The 17,121-nt window shown below is 41.4% G+C and overlaps 1 protein-coding gene across 6 annotated transcripts in view; it reads left to right on the top strand.

Annotated features, from left to right (window-relative positions):
- The first annotated feature begins 9,863 nt into the window (after positions 1 to 9,863).
- Positions 9,864 to 17,121, top strand: part of LOC128684392 (vesicle transport protein GOT1B) — a 135,778-nt gene continuing 128,520 nt past the window's right edge. For 4 of the 6 annotated variants that reach the window (XR_011393315.1, XR_011393314.1, XR_011393312.1 and 1 more), the window contains exon 1: positions 9,864 to 10,012. Coding sequence is in view for 2 of the 6 variants with exons in the window: in XM_070095196.1 (XP_069951297.1) it covers positions 9,988 to 10,012 (25 nt within the window). In the remaining 4 variants the exon portion in view is untranslated. The remainder of the gene's footprint in view (positions 10,013 to 17,121) is intronic. The other 2 variants (XR_011393316.1, XM_070095208.1) reach the window with 1 other exon arrangement.

The following is a 17,121-nucleotide window of genomic DNA, read 5'->3' as shown; positions in this document are numbered from 1 at the left end:
CTATGGCTACACCTGAATATGGGGATGAGTTTGTCATTTCTCCCAATACACACAACTACAACAGTCAGACGGACACCACACAGGTAACCTCCCTGGAAATTGGAGATGAGTCAGATGCACAGGACCTACCTGCAATGAATGATGAAACAGAGAACACTAATGTAAACATGGTACCTGTTAAGGTGATAGGTGTTAAAGAAAGCACTAACCCAGAAGTGCCATCCTCCGGAGAGGCATTGGATTCGCCTGACCTTCCTCATATTATAACAAATTTCCAGAAAAAAATTGAGCATCTTGAACAGATCCTGACAAGTTTAATAAATATATGTAATCAGGATGATGCTCTTGAGCATGGTGATGATGTCAAAAGTGCAGCAATCTCCGTTCAGCTTCCAGCAATTTGTGAGAAAGAAGCCCATAACTCTTGCCTTCAAGACTTGCCTTTTAACTGGCTGCCAAAATGCCGAAAAATGCTTAAAAATAAAGGTCCTGAAGATAAAGACGTACAAACTATGCTATTTGCTCTTAAGTATCTGCACACTGTAGTCAAAGCATAATAGTTTTACCATCTTATGAGCAAGAGATTGTAATAACTCACTACAATGGATACATTACAAATCTTTTCATGGAACATTGCTTCCATCAGGAAGCGGTTGCCTGACTTACATCATATTAGTGCAACCAAGAATATTGATGTCATCTGTTTGCAGGAATGTAGATTGAAAGATGGAGCACCTCCACCAAACTTGCCTGGATATGCAGCTTATAACCTAAGGTCAACCAACTGTTGTGTGATGTATGTCAGAAAGAACTTGCCACATTCACTCCTTTCCTTGCAGAGTCGAGTTAACATGCAGTATCATGGTGTCAAAGTATATGCAGGCGATTTTTCCATAAACATTTTTAATCTCTATGCCCCAGCGAACCAGCTTCGACCTGATGCTTTACCAGATCGCATCAATAGTGAACCTACCATCATTCTTGGAGATTTTAATGCCAGACATAAGAATATTGGTGGGTCTATAACAAACACCAATGGAACTAAACTAGTGAGATTGCTAAATGAGCATGATAATGCATGATAATGTTCGAATTGTGGGCACTACTGAGCCTACTCACATATATGGTGGCATACTAGATCTGTGTCTTGGATTTAATACATCATATACGATGCATGACTCTGTCATAGTTGATGATCTTCTATCTGATCACTTCCCAAGACTAACAACTGTCAATCTTGATCACATCTCCAGCAATCAAGGAGCTAAATACAGAAGGAGGAAACTTATTCTCAAACCAGAACACAGAGACAACTTTATTAACCACTTGGATCAATGGTATAAGAATTACGAGCCCATTGGCACACAAAAATTTAATGATGATTTAATTACCACTATTGAGAGTGTTCTCACAGATCAAGTGGGCAGGAATAGGAAACAAAGACCCTCCACTATAAATAACAATAAAAACCAATGTAAATACTATAATGATCCACAGCTGCGCAATCTAACACATGCAGCTAGGAGGATTGGTAAAGCATACCGTGAATGTAGAACCCCAGACCTGCTCAGAACGTTCCAAGCTGCACTAACAAATGCAAGTGAATGTAGAACCCCAGACCTGCTCAGAACGTTCCAAGCTGCAAAACAAATGCAAGGAATAGAAAGGAAGAACTTAGGCAACAGGAATGGGAACAGTTTGTTAGTGGATTAAATAGGTCCACCCCTTTGAGTTTGGCTTGGAAAGGTATAAATAAAATAACCAGGAAAAAGACTGGCAATGTTGCTCATCCCTTTCCTCTTGAAAAAGCAAATGACCTCATAAATGACTGGTCCAAAACATCCAGGCATGAAAGCCTTCCATCTCATATTAGAAAAAATTTAGAGAGTACTTCTGAAGAAATGTTGAAACTGATTAATTTTATGAGCCAAAATATTGATGAGAGTGATTGCCTCTTTACCGAGTATGAATTAGATAATGCATTAACCAAAGGTCGATCAACTGCTCCTGGAGAGGATGGTATAACCTATGATATTCTCAGAACTCTAAGGCACGTGCCTGATAACCCTTTGTTGGCACTGTATAATCTCAGTTACATTGAGGGCGTTCTTCCTACTTCCTGGACCAATAGTCTCATTGTGCCTATCCCTAAGCCCCAACAGCCTGATACATTTAGGCCGATCTCCTTAACTAGTTGTCTTTGTAAAACTTTTGAAAGAATGATGCTTAACAGACTGTACTACAGAATCAGACATCAACTTTCCCCCTACCTCTATGGGTTCATGAAAGGTAAAAGTGTGCAGAACTGTATTTCCACCTTTCTCACTGCACACACCTCTACTAGTTTTACCACTTTTCTTGATCTAAAATCTGCATTTGATATTGCGAACAGAACCGTTATACTACATGAACTAGCCAAAATGAATATTGGTGGTAGCTTACTCTGCTGGATAATAGGATACCTGTCAAATAGAGTATCCTCTGTCCTTTACCAAGGCTTCAGAAGTGATTCTAAAGAAATGTCTTTAGGTACACCGCAGGGAGGAGTTCTTAGTCCCATGCTATTTAATATTCTGATTAATGCTCTCCTAAATGCTCTACCTGCCTCACCTAAACATATAGCTATAAGCTATGCTGATGATATCATGATCCATACAACAGGGCATAAGAAGATGAATACCATTCTTAATGAAGTTCAAGCAATTTGTAATCGACTAGGCCTCATAATATCTTCCTCTAAAACAAAGATATTAACAAGCAAACGACATCCCCCACCCATCTATTTGCAGGGTGAAATCATTAGCTACGTTAAAACTTACAGATATCTTGGTGTAGATGTACCCTTTAACAAATCCACTATACCACAACTAAACAAGAAATGTAAAGCTAGGCTAAATGCTCTCAAAGCTGTTGCTGGCTACAATCCCAACTATGGTGCTAATGTGAGAATCGTGAGAATGATGTACATAGCCTATGTTAGGTCCTTAATTGATTATGCTGCTCCCATGTTGATATTAGCTAGAGAAAGTTCTCTCCGACCCTTGGAGTTAATGCAAAATGAAGCTCTCAGGATTATTCTTGGCTGTCCCAGATCTACAAAAGTTCTTAACATGAGGAAGGAGCTTGGTATTTCTAGTATCAGTGATAGGATTGTTGAAATTAACACTGTACTCGGTATTAGAATGTTGAGAAACGAACCAGACACTGTCACAGTGAATCTTACCAAGTGTCTAGAGGTAAATACACACAGATCTAAATGGATTGTGAAAACGTGCAATTGCATTAAGTTTTATAACCTGCATGAACTGTATCACTGTAGGCAACAAGAGCATTTCACCCCTCCATGGAAGATGTGTTCATTTAATATCACATACCTACAAGTCCCTCCCAAGAAGCTCATTGCTAGTAATCCCTTCCTTAAATCTCTTGTTAGAGCAACTGCTCAAGAAGAAATTTCTCACCTAGCTGGTAGTAATAAGTTATCACAAGTTATATACACTGATGGATCTAAACAGGAGTCTTCTGGCAGGGCTGCATCTGCTCTTGTTGCCACCTCCCTAGTTAAGAACGATAATAAATTTGTTGAGTTAGGCATAAGAATTAACAACTGGGCGTCTACACTGCAAACTGAATTGTTTGCAATCCTAATGGCGCTAAAGCTAACCTATGACACTGAGCTTGACTCTATCATCATTACTGATTCTATGTCATCATTGAAGGCTCTTGACTCATATAATGACTCCAACAACATGCTCATTGGGGAAGCCAGGTATAGATACTCAAAAATTAGGGACAAAGGAATTAATGTACAATTGCTATGGATCCCATCACACATTGGATTACTCCTTCATGATAAAGTTGATATGTTAGCCAAGAAGAGTACCCAGAAGGAGAATGTAGAATATAACTTTGGTATAACTGTGTCTAGCATTAGGAATAATATTAGGAGAGAAGTAAATAATGAAAATGATTGTTATAGGAATGCAGTTAGAAGCCTGAGTAGATCTATAACCCACTATGATAACATGAACGTAGATAAGTATGTTTATGGAGCAACTTGCAATGTGAACAGACTGACTGATGTTGTAGTGGCCAGGCTTAGGCTTGGTTACAAGTACTTCTGGCAGTTTGGGAGACACACAGATGATGATCAAACTAAATGTAAATTATGTGATCAGGCATATGGTCACTCTCTTGAACACTATGTGCTTAATTGTCCACTTATTGAGGAATACAGAGACAGACAGTATAATAACCTATGTGACATGTCAAGATATCTTATTAATGAAAATAAGATACCAGATATACTAAGCAAATTTCCTAAATTTGCTTGTAACAGATAAGTGAACTATAGATATGTAGATATAAATCCATATGTATTCCTGTTAACCCTTTGGGGCCTAGTTCCTAGGCCTTTTGTGTATCCATATGCTCTCGCGCTACCGTCCACAGGATGGATATGGGGTGCCCAATAAACTAGCCACTTCGGTGGCAAAATCTAATCTAATCTAATCTGTTGGTGGAGGCAGAGAATCGGGTAAACGATCGCAATCTGTCATACATGAGCAACACTCCTGACGCGGAGATCCTGACTCCCTCTCACCTAATATGTGGACGAAGGTTAGAATAAGGTAATTACTCATTGGTCCGATGTGTGGCGTAAAGAATATCTTCTTACACTACGTGAACACTTTTATGATGTGCAGAGGCAGTAAACCAACAGAACATTCAACCATGTGACATTGTGTTAATTGATACTGAGCAACATCGAACATTGTGGCCACTGGGCAAGGTAGTTACATTATACCCAGATGCACAAGGTGTTGTCAGGAATGTCAAAGTGTTGTGTCGTGGTCAGGAAAGTTTACGTACCATTAATAAATTAATTCCCTTAAAATTAAATGGTGTTCAATCCAGTGCAGATGGAAATCTAAGGGAAAGTGACACGAGTGATATTGAAGACACTGACCGAGTGATGCAAGAAGAAATTGTAGTAAGACCCACTAGGAAAACAGCCATGCAATCTAGAGCGGGCTGGAATCGTCTCTTAGAGGAAGACCCAATTTAAGTCGTCTAAAAACGACTTCCGCCCGGCCGCAGTGTGGAAATTATTTAATTTCCGAAGCTATAGTGCCTAATAAGTGTTTAATGTGTTGATTTGGGTCAAAATGTATTTGAAAATGGAATAGAACCAACAGGGTTCCAGCTGCACCTACGCGGATGTGCGGGGAGAGGGGTCGAGTCGGGGCATCGAGAAGCGGGAGTGTTTTGAATGTAGTTAAGAGGCCGTGAAAACATGGGACCAGGAAATTGGTGTTCACGGCGGCCTAAGGATTAATATAGGCCTCACTTCATAATAGGAAGTGTCGTTACTGTCCCTGGTGAAGAGTGAGGGAACGTGATTGACGGCACTGCTGTAATAAGTGGTAAAATTAGTGAATAATGGTAGGACCGGGGGTGACTGGTGCGCCGCCGTGGAGTGTGTCCAGGGGAAAATGCCCGTGAGTTAATCCTCACTCATCGGTCTCAGATCTTAATGGAGTGACCTCTAATGTGCATAATAATTATGAGACATTAAATCGTCTCGTGAATTGTAATGTAATCAATGATAATAACACTAAGTTAAGAGAATGCGTGAAGTGAAATAAGTCGCCTTGCTCCGAGTGAATACGTTAGACCACGTTGTTCCCGTCCCTAGGAGAGTGAAGTTTTTATGGAGTCACAACTTCTAAACTGGGACAAACCAACGGATACCTCGTCCTGCTGGAATAAGAACCGTGTCGGTGTAGCAGGACATCGAAATGAGATGGTGAATGGAGGAAATAAGGAGCATCAATCACCCACAGTTAAGTAACCCTTCTAGTTATAGCAGACTGATACTGGCCAGTTAGGTATGTTGTAATTGGATAGGTTATGGGTGATCCAGCTACATCAAGTGACCACCAGAGAATATCTGGTAAGTGGTGGGATTATGTAAGTTTAATTTAAGTTTAATATGTTTATTATGCACCCCATACCCATCCTGTGGGCGGTAGTCAAAAGATTACAGAGGTACATAATGGGTCCAGGGACTGGGCCTCAAAGTTTTGATAGCTGAGCAAGTTAGAGAGATAATGAATTCACAATTTACAAAGGTAATGAACTCACAATTTACAAAGGTAATGAACTCAATGACAGGATGGATAATGAGAACCTTCAAAACTAGGGAGGCCAAGCCCATGATGACACTCTTCAGGTCACTTGCTCTATCTAGGCTGGAATATTGCTGCACACTAACAGCACCTTTCAAGGCAGGTGAAATTGCCGACCTAGAAAATGTACAGAGAATTTTCACGGCGCGCATAATGGAGATAAAACACCTCAATTACTGGGAGCGCTTGAGGTTCCTAAACCTGTATTCCCTGGAACGCAGGAGGGAGAGATACATGATTATATACACCTGGAAAATCCTAGAGGGACTAGTACCGAACTTGCACACGAAAATCACTCACTACGAAAGCAAAAGACTTGGCAGACGATGCACCATCCCCCCAATGAAAAGCAGGGGTGTCACTAGCACGTTAAGAGACCATACAATAAGTGTCAGGGGCCCGAGACTGTTCAACTGCCTCCCAGCACACATAAGGGGGATTACCAACAGACCCCTGACAGTCTTCAAGCTGGCACTGGACAAGCACCTAAAGTCAGTTCCTGATCAGCCGGGCTGTGGCTCGTACGTTGGTTTGCGTGCAGCCAGCAGCAACAGCCTGGTTGATCAGGCTCTGATCCACCAGGAGGCCTGGTCACAGACCGGGCCGCGGGGGCGTTGACCCCCGGAACTCTCTCCAGGTAAACTCCAGGTAGGTCTAGTCACAATCATGACAAGTTACAAAGGTATTTACAGATTACAGAGGTACATAATGGGTCCAGGGACTGGGCCCCAAAGTTTTGATGGCTGAACTAGGTACAAGGTAATGAACTCACAAGTTACAAAGGTAATGAATACTGTAAGAATGGTTACTTACGTTTATACATGGCTACAATCATGAACAAATTTTAGAGTAATGAGCAATTCACACTTCCACACCCGGTCACAACTGTAGTGAGTTATTGGTGCAAATATTGATTGTTGAGTCACGCACACACACACACACACACACACACACACACACACACACACACACACACACACACATACACAGGGGCCAGGAGCTAGGACTCGACCCCTGCAACCACAAATAGGTGAGTACACACACACGTATAAGTGTTTTTCCTTGATGGATATATCCATGTGTAACCTACCCCCCCCCCATCATTCAGTTAAACTAATATAATCTATACAGTCCACAATTAATTAGTAGTGCCGTACTTGTGGGTGCTATCCAATTTATACTGGTCTTGGATAGATATGGATAAGATTGTGAGTGTCGAAGAGACCACCTGCGGTGACCAGGGGTGGTTAAGTTTTCTCACATGTCTACACGGGGTAACTACGGTAAACAATATAGTTGTTGTCTCTCAATGAGATTACTCGTTTGCATGTAATGTTGAGGTACATACAGGTAACACCCCTATAAAATTTTCCATAGGTGGTGATTTAACCTGCCAAAGATACTTGTAACCCAGCCGGAGCCGGGCAGTAGTGACATCCAAGAGTCGGCTTATTTTGTTGGATGCACCATAGACATGTGGCTCCTCCTGCGTGATAGAATGATGATAGATGGACTCACTGGTGTCAGTTTCCCTGACTCTTAAGTCAATAAAGTTCACTTGAAGTTCTTTTCGTATTATTATTCTCAAACTGTTAACTGACAAGCCAAGATTGTAATCTACCCCCTCTTTGAAAGCATACAGCTTAGCCAATTTATCAGTTTTATCATGCATCTGAAGATCAATGAGAGATGGAATCCACAGCATGTGCACTATGGCTCCACTGTCCACAATCTTACCATACCTATGTCTGGCTTCTGACACGAACTTGCCACAGTTTATACTTAATGAGTTGAGAGCATTTATGGATGACAGAGAATCAGTTACAATTAAAGTGTCAGTCTTAGATACATGAACGCATTTGAGTGCAAGGAGTATGACAAACAGTCCTGTCTGAAGGGTAGAGTCCCAGTTATTGATGCGTGCTCCAGTTTCTTTATGAGAGTCATCACTCTGTATAACAACAGCAGCACTACTAGCTGCACCAGTGGACTGGTGAACAGAACCATACCACCTCAATTACTGGGAACGCTTGAGGTTCCTTAACCAATACTCCCTAGAACGCAGGCGGGAGAGATGCATGATTATATACACTTGGAAATTTTTAGAGGGATTAGTACCAAACTTGCACACGAAAATCACTCCCTATGAAATCAAAAGACTCGGCAGACGATGCAATATCCCCCAAATAAAAGCAGGGGTGTCACCAGCACGATAAGAGATAACACAATAAGTTTCAGGGGCCCAAGACTGTTCAACTGCCTCCCAGCATACATAAGGGGAATTACCAATAGACCCCTGACTGTCTTCAAGAAGGCACTGGACAGGCTCCTAAAGTCAGTACCTGACCATCCGGGCTGTGGTTCGTATGTCGGGTTGTGAGCGGCCAACAATAACAGCCTGGTTGATCAGGCCCTGATCCATCATGAGGCCTGGTCACAGACTGGGCCGTGGGGCGTTGACCCCCGAAACCCTCTCCAGGTATACTCCAGGTAGACCTGACTGGCTTGGGCCAGTGGGTCTGATACATTGGTCCCTCCATCGTAAGTGGATGTGACTTAGACCTGACTAGCCTAGGCCAGCGGGCGACTTGGACCTCCCTAGGATGGGCCAGTAGGCCTGCTGCTTAGTTTAGTTTAATATGTTTATTATGCACCCCATACCCATCCTGTGGGCGGTAGTCAAAAGATTACAGAGGTACATAATTGGTCCAAGGACTGGACTCCAAAGTTTTGATTGCTGAGCAAGTTACAGAGGTAATGAACTCACAATTTACAATGGTAATGAACTCACAATTTACAAAGGTAATGAACTCCAGGTAGGTCTGGTCACAATCATGACAAGTTACAAAGGTATTTACAGATTACAGAGGTACGTAATGGGTCCAGGGACTGGGCTCCCAAAGTTTTGATAGCTGAACTAGGTACAAAGGTAATGAACTCACAAGTTACAAAGGTAATGAATACTGTAAGAATGGTTACTTACGTTTATACATGGCTACAATCATGAACAAATTATAGAATAATGAGCAATTCACACTTCCACACCCGGCCACAACTGTAATAAGTTATTGGTGCAAATATTGATTGTTGCTGTGCTACTTCTTTCTTATGTTCTTATTATCATTATATTAATTATGGTGAAGCGCCGAACCCGTAGGGGCTTCGCCTAGGGAACAAGTAAGTTAATAAGTTTATTCAGGTATACACAAATACAGTTACATAGATAATCATACATAGCAGCATATGTGTAGAGAACCTGGGATAACCCAAAAAAGTCAGACAAGATGGTTTGAGCCAAGGAAGTGGATAATGAGTCTAGTTATGTTAAATTGAGTTTTGAGATGTGTTATGATTGTTGAAATTTAATATTTTATTTCCCTAAATTTTGGGGGAATATTTATGATGTGCTGTGTTCGGCTCCTGGAGTTTTATCCTTGAGAATGATTCAAATGTCAGCAGGTTATATAGAAGTATATGAACATTTTCTCTAATAGTAAAAATATGAACTAAATATATACAATTGGATTAAAATTAAGAAATTTGGATTATAATTGCTTTTATAATTCTAGATAGGTATTAACTGATGCCGCACACCACACGTACGAACACTTCCATAACCACATTTATTATCTTGATAGATACAGTCTTTCTATCAATTAAAATAAAGTTAGAATAAAATAAAGGATAAAAGTGGATGGATAAAATGCTAAATGTTAAGTAGAGTAGTGAAATAAGACAAGAGGTGAAGGGTGATTCAAAACATGTCTTCGTGGCGGCCACAAGTGACACAGTCAACATGATCAACATTACTGACACACAGAGTGAGTATCTCCACTCTCCATCACTTTAATGACCATCATTTACCACCAGTAATGTAGCTGGTATATAATATAGGAGTGTAGTGGTAGTAGTGTGGAAGTGACAGTGTGGGAGGCTCTGAGTCTCGCCTCTTAACACTTGGCCTCTACCTTATTTATTTACATATTCACGTCACTTATATACAAACAGTTACACTACATATGTCATATGTTCAATTATGACTAAATATTGTTTATAGTCACCACAGAGATACCATAGTGATGTGATGACTTAACCTAAGAAAGTAAGTTTATTTAGGTAAAATTGTACAAGGTGCTGTGTGACCCCTTTAGGTTTAGTGCTCCTCCAGGCACTAATAAAACCTCTTCCATCAGTGGACTTGTCTTAATGCTGGTGAGAGGCTCTTGATGAGAGGACCTGGACCTGCCCTCCCCTTCCTTGGATTGAACCTGATTGCCTCCTGTTCTCCCAGGTGCTGTATGACAGAGTAAAATAACATCTAAATTACTTACTAGGGGAAGGCAGAACAACTTTGCAGTACCTAATGGTCAGTTTAGTGCTTTATTATTTGATTATAATAATTTGCAGTACCTACAAACACATTTTATTGTGCAGCAATAAAGGAATGGAATACAGTACCTGCACATGTCAGCAGGAGCCAGTTCAAGAAGACAGCCAAAATGTACCTAATGAATACGGTTACAGAAAGGGATGAGAGTGATTTCTTGTATAGTTAACATGTACAATGATTTGATACTGTATTTAATGTCATTGTAAGTATCTGAATTTACCTTACCCCTAGTGTGTCTCCTTTCATTACAACTTTCTATTTGCATGGTTAAGATACCTGTTTCTAACTTTTAAATATAATTAATACTTTTCACACGGACCCCAATAGAAATAAGTCACTGTCTGATTTTTTGGGTTATCCTAGGCAATCTACACACAAACTGCTATATATGATAATCTATGTACAGTGGTACCTCAAATTTTGAACAGCTACCAACTTGAACAATTATGTAGGTGTATTTTTGCAAGTGCTTTTATAAGTGTATCTTTTGGGGGTCTGAAACAGACTAATCTAATTTACATTATTCCTTATAGGAACAAATTAATTCGGTAATGGCACTCGAACAGCCTACTGGAACGAATGATGGCCGAAACTCGGGGTACCACTGTAACTGTATTTACGTGTACCTGTACCTGAATAAAAACTTGCTAACCTCTGTGTTTATGCTGGTATACACTAACTTAATATGACCCAACCTAAAATAAACCTAAATTATGTTATTAGAATGCATGATTAGTTTTTGACAAGTTGCAGAATCTACTGCCTAATGTTGGTGATTTGAAAAAAACTTGACTTCACTGGATGCAATTAGTTTTGCTACTTGTATTAAAAAGTGCAGACTGTTGGATTGTCTGTTAGCCTCTCTTTCTTTCTTCACTTTTTCTTTCTCTTTTTCTCCTCTGTCTGTCTCTTTGTCTCTCTCTCTGTCAGTCTGTCTGTCTCCCACCAAAATAGGGTGACCTGAAAAAGAAGAAACACTTCAACCATCACTCACTCCATCACTGTCTTGCCCAAGGCACACCAATACCACATATAAAATGCCCATCTAAACTGCAATATCCCCACCCCTCCTTCAGAGTGCAGGTGCTGTGCTTTTCATCTTCAGGACTCGAGTTTGGCTAACCTGTTTCCCTGAATCCCTTTCTGAATGTTACCTGCTTGATCTCCAACAGCATGTCAGGTTGTAAAACCACTTGCCTCCACTCACTCTTAAACTGTCCAAATGTAGATCTACATTTGCACCGCTAGCGCTCCGAACATAGATCTATGTTTTTTCTACATTTGAAAGCTTGTAAAATGAAACATAGATCTTTGTTCAAAACACTAGCGGTGCAAACGTATATCTACGTTTGGACAGTTGAAGGGTTAACATGCTTACACATACCTGTTGGATGTCCAAGCCCCTCTCTTAAAAAACATCCTTTACCTTCTCCCCCTCCAACCTTCCCTAAAACAACTCTACCCTGCCTTCCCTCCTGTTCCCATCCTATTTTGCTCAGTCCTCTGTAAGTGTTGAAACCACCTGAGCAACCCCTCCTCAGCCCTCTGGATAATACTTTTAGTAACCCCACACCACCTTCTAATCTTCAAACATAAATTTTCTGCATAATACTGTATTCATTTCACGTATTGCCCTTGCACATGACATTTTCACTGTCAAACCTCCTTGCGGGAGGCAGTGGAGTGTTGGTACCACTATATTCTCATATAGTATATGTACAGTGGACCCCCGCATAGCGAACGCCTTGCATAGCGAACATTCCGCATAGCAAACGCTTTGATCGCTAAAATTTTGCCCTGCATAGTAGACAAAAACCCGCTCAGCGAACTTCGTCCGAGACGCGTCCAATGTGCGGCCTCGGCCAGCCTCACATGTGCCGCCTGTCCCATTGTTTACCAGCTAGCCTCCGCGGTAACATTCAAGCATACACTCGGAATATTTCGTATTATTACAGTGTTTTCGGTTCTGTTGGTTGAAAATAAGTGACCATGGGCCCCAAGAAAGCTTCTAGTGCCAACCCTGTGGTAAAAAGGGTGAGAATTAGTATGGAAATTAAGAAAGATTTTGAAGGGTTTGGGGCTAACCCTGAGAAGCCTATGCCAGTTGTGGAATCCATTGTGCCTACTTCAAAAATTAAGGAAATGTGTGCACAGTGGGTTGAACTGCAAACCTTTATGGATGAAAATCACCCTGACACAGCTGTTGCAAGGCGTGCTGGTGACTATTTCAATGACAATGTTATGGCCCATTTTAGACAAATCGTAAAGGAACGGGAGGTACAGAGCTCTATGGACAGAAAGAAGTCCAGTGACTCTGAAGCTGGTCCTAGTGGCATTAAAAGAAGAAGGGAAGTAACCCCGGAAAAGGACTTGCCTCCTCAAGTGTTAATGGAAGGGGATTCCCCTTCTAAACACTAACACTCTCTCTCCCCTCCTCCCATCCCATCAATCATCACCAGATCTTCAATAAAAGTAAGTGTCATGTAATTGTGCATGCCTTTTTCAGTTTGTGTGTACTAAAATTAACATTTTTTTGTGGTAAAAAAATTTTTTTTTCATACTTTTGGGTGTCTTGCACGGATTAATTTTATTTCCATTATTTCTTATGGGGAAAATTAATTCGCATAGCGAACATTTCGCATAACGACCAGCCCTCTTGCACGGATTAAGTTCGCTATGCGGGGGTCCACTGTATTTCCCTTTTTGCCTCCATACATGCCTCAGTACACCACCCACATTTTTCCCCTTGTCAATTCTGTTATTTGTCTCATCTCTCATAGACCCCTCTGCCGACAAATCCACTCATAAACCTCTGACAGTCACTTCTTTTTGAGGAGAACTGGTTAGATAAGTACACTTTCCTGCATAAAATAGCATACAGCAATTGGTACTTGCCTGTTAACAGCACGATGTCCAGCTGCCTCTCCCTGGCCATTCCTTCGGGGTGCCATTCCAGATCACACTGTGGCTGTGGATTAACAAATGGATTAGAAGCTAGTTTGCTCCAAAGGAGCGTATATCCAGCATTTCACTAGCATCTGAAATGCATAGTGGTACTCACTTGGTTTGGGCATAAAGCCCTCTAATTACAGCCTTGAATAGGACAGCCCTATTCACCTTGTGTCTGCCCAAGGACTGCAGTTCTTTATGGCAATACAAGTGAGATTAAGCCATACCTTGCTCGTGTAACATGAGCTTTTGGCATTGACAGCACCATTAAGGCTGATATCGGCGACTTGACTAAAGGCTTGAGTGTCGTGGGGAATGTTGCACTAATGTCCGCTACTACGTCGGGAATGTTCGTTTCAATCACTCGCAGTAGTGGTTGCACTTCATCATTCAGTACCATCATTTGTTCATAGTTTCGTGGTATCCACAGCAGGGAGAACATGGAGATGCAATAAATACATCATAATTAGTTCTACCATGAATTTCCTGACTCTTATAAGGAAACTAGTCTAACTTTCTTAGTTTCCTGAAATTGTCAGAATGAACAAGAGTCAAGAACGCGCTGGTCACTACTGTCCCTTTGTCTTTTAACGATAAGGAGGCAGCGTCCTTGTGACACGTCTCGTCTGTTCCTTGAAACAGTCTGAGGCCCACCGCCCTTGTCTCCCTCCTGCTCATCATTTCTCACAAAGGTTATGCTGAACTCAGCTTTATATCTCTTCCTTGCTACACATTGCAACAGTATTCAATACAAGAGGGTAGGTTTCTTGTTATTTAACTATAGACTAGAATTCATAATAGTCTGAATTTGTAGATAAAGTGGGGTGCAGGTTTTCTTATGATTTTCCTGCTAAGGAGAAAAAGAGTAATTGCTCTCATTTAACCCTCACTGTGTAGTTGAACAAGAACTCCAGCAAGGAGAGGAAAGCGTGTTTCGTGACGCTATGGTACATTTTTTTTTTTATTTTTATTATCACACTGGCCGATTCCCACCAAGGCAGGGTGGCCCGAAAAAGAAAAACTTTCACCATCATTCACTCCATCACTGTCTTGCCAGAAGGGTGCTTTACACTACAGTTTTTAAATTGCAACATTAACACCCCTCCTTCAGAGTGCAGGCACTGTACTTCCCATCTCCAGGACTCGAGTCCGGCCTGCCGGTTTCCCTGAACCCCTTCATAAATGTTACTTTGCTCACACTCCAACAGCACGTCAAGTATTAAAAACCATTTGTCTCCATTCACTCCTATCAAACACGCTCACGCATGCCTGCTGGAAGTCCAAGCCCCTCTCACACAAAACCTCCTTTACCCCCTCCCTCCAACCTTTCCTAGGCCGACCCCTACCCCGCCTTCCTTCCACTACAGACTGATACACTCTTGAAGTCACTCTGTTTCGCTCCATTCTCTTTATATGTCCAAACCACCTCAACAACCCTTCCTCAGCCCTCTGGACAACAGTTTTGGTAATCCCGCACCTCCTCCTAACTTCCAAACTACGAATTCTCTGCATTATATTTACACAACACATTGCCCTCAGACATGACATCTCCACTGCCTCCAGCCTTCTCCTAGCTGCAACATTCATCACCCATGTTTCACACCCACATAAGAGCATTGGTAAAACTATACTCTCATACATTCCCCTCTTTGCCTCCAAGGACAAAGTTCTTTGTCTCCACAGACTCCTAAGTGCACCACTCACCCTTTTCCCCTCATCAATTCTATGATTCACCTCATCTTTCATAGACTCATCCGCTGACACGTCCACTCCCAAATACATACAGTGGTCCCTCGCTTTTCGTAGTTCTCGGCAATCGTAAATTTCGCCAATCATAGGGGTATTTTCGTATAAACATGGACTCGCTTTTCATAGGTTGACTCGCGAATAGTAGTTCGTCCAGGACGCTTACGCACGGTGTGAGCCGGGGAGGCCTCCCTACCCAGCCAGTCTGGCATTGTTTACCAGTGAGTGAAGGTCCCCTCAAGTGCTCCTACGAAATATTTCATAATATTCCACTCATTTTAGTGCTTGCAAGTACTAAATAAGCTACCGTGGCTCCAAAGAAAGCTCCTAGTGCCAAGCCTGTGGTAAAGAAGGTGAGAAATATGTACAGTGACAAAGTCTTGGGCCATTTTAGGGAAGTGTTAAAGAGACGCCAGAAACAGAGCTCTCTCCACAGTTACTTTGTGAGACAGGACTAGAGTGACTCTCAAGGTGGTCCTAGTGGCATTAAGAAACAGAGAAGAGAAGCAACCCCAGAGAAGCAATTGGTACGTGAGGTGTTGCTGGAAGGGGATTCCCCTTCTAAACTGTAAACAATCCAATCTCTCTCCTCCTCCAGTCTCCCATACACTAAGAAGAATCTCCAATAAAGGTAAGTGTTATGCTGTTAATGTTTCATTCATCATTTCCCATTGTATTGGTTATGTACTACACGTATATTTCATGTAAAAAAATTTTTGTTTTAATACTTCTGAGTGTCAGAAACGGATTAATTGTATTTACATTATTTCTTATGGGGAAAATTGATTCGCAAATCGTAAATTTTGTTTATAGTAGCTCCTCCAGGAACGGATTAATTATGAAAAACGAGGGACCACTGTATCTGAATACATTCACCTCCTCCATACTCTCTCCCTCCAATCTGATATCCAATCTTTCATCACCTAATCTTTTTGTTATCCTCATTACCTTACTCTTTCCTGTATTCATTTTTAATTTTCTTTTGCACACCCTACCAAATTCATCCACCAATCTCTGCAACTTCTCTTCAGAATCTCCCAAGAGCACAGTGTCATCAGCAAAGAGCAACTGTGACAACTCCCACTTTGTGTGATTCTTTATCTTTTAACTCCACACCTCTTGCCAAGACCCTCGCATTTACTTCTCTTACAACCCCATCCATAAATATATTAAACAACCACGGTGACATCACACATCCTTGTCTAAGGCCTACTTTTACTGGGAAATAATTTCCCTCTTTCCTACATACTCTAACTTGAACCTCACTATCCTCTTAAAAACTCTTCACTGCTTTCAGTAACCTACCTCCTACACCATACACCTGCAACATCTGCCACATTGCCCCCCTATCCACCCCTGTCATATGCCTTTTCCAAATCCATAAATGCCACAAAGACCTCTTTAGCCTTATCTAAATACTGTTCACTTATATGTTTCACTGTAAACACCTGGTCCACACACCCCCTACCTTTCCTAAAGCCTCCTTGTTCATCTGTTGTCCTATTTTCCGTCTTACTCTTAATTCTTTAATAACTCTACCATACACTTTACCAGGTATACTCAACAGACTTATCCCCCTATAATTTTTGCACTCTCTTTTGTCCCCTTTGCCTTTATACAAAGGAACTATGCATGCTCTCTGCCAATCCCTAGGTACCTTACCCTCTTCCATACATTTATTAAATAATTGCACCAACCACTCCAAAACTATATCCCAACCTGCTTTTAACATTTCTATCTTTATCCCATCAATCCCGGCTGCCTTACCCCCTTTCATTTTACCTACTGCCTCACGAACTTCCCCCACACTCACAACTGGCTCTTCCTCACTCCTACAAGATGTTA

The sequence above is a fragment of the Cherax quadricarinatus genome, chromosome 4, assembly GCF_038502225.1.
Source record: "Cherax quadricarinatus isolate ZL_2023a chromosome 4, ASM3850222v1, whole genome shotgun sequence".
Lineage (NCBI taxonomy): Eukaryota > Metazoa > Arthropoda > Malacostraca > Decapoda > Parastacidae > Cherax > Cherax quadricarinatus.
Note: the sequence above shows the minus strand (reverse complement) of the source record. Positions and strands in the feature narration are given on the sequence as shown.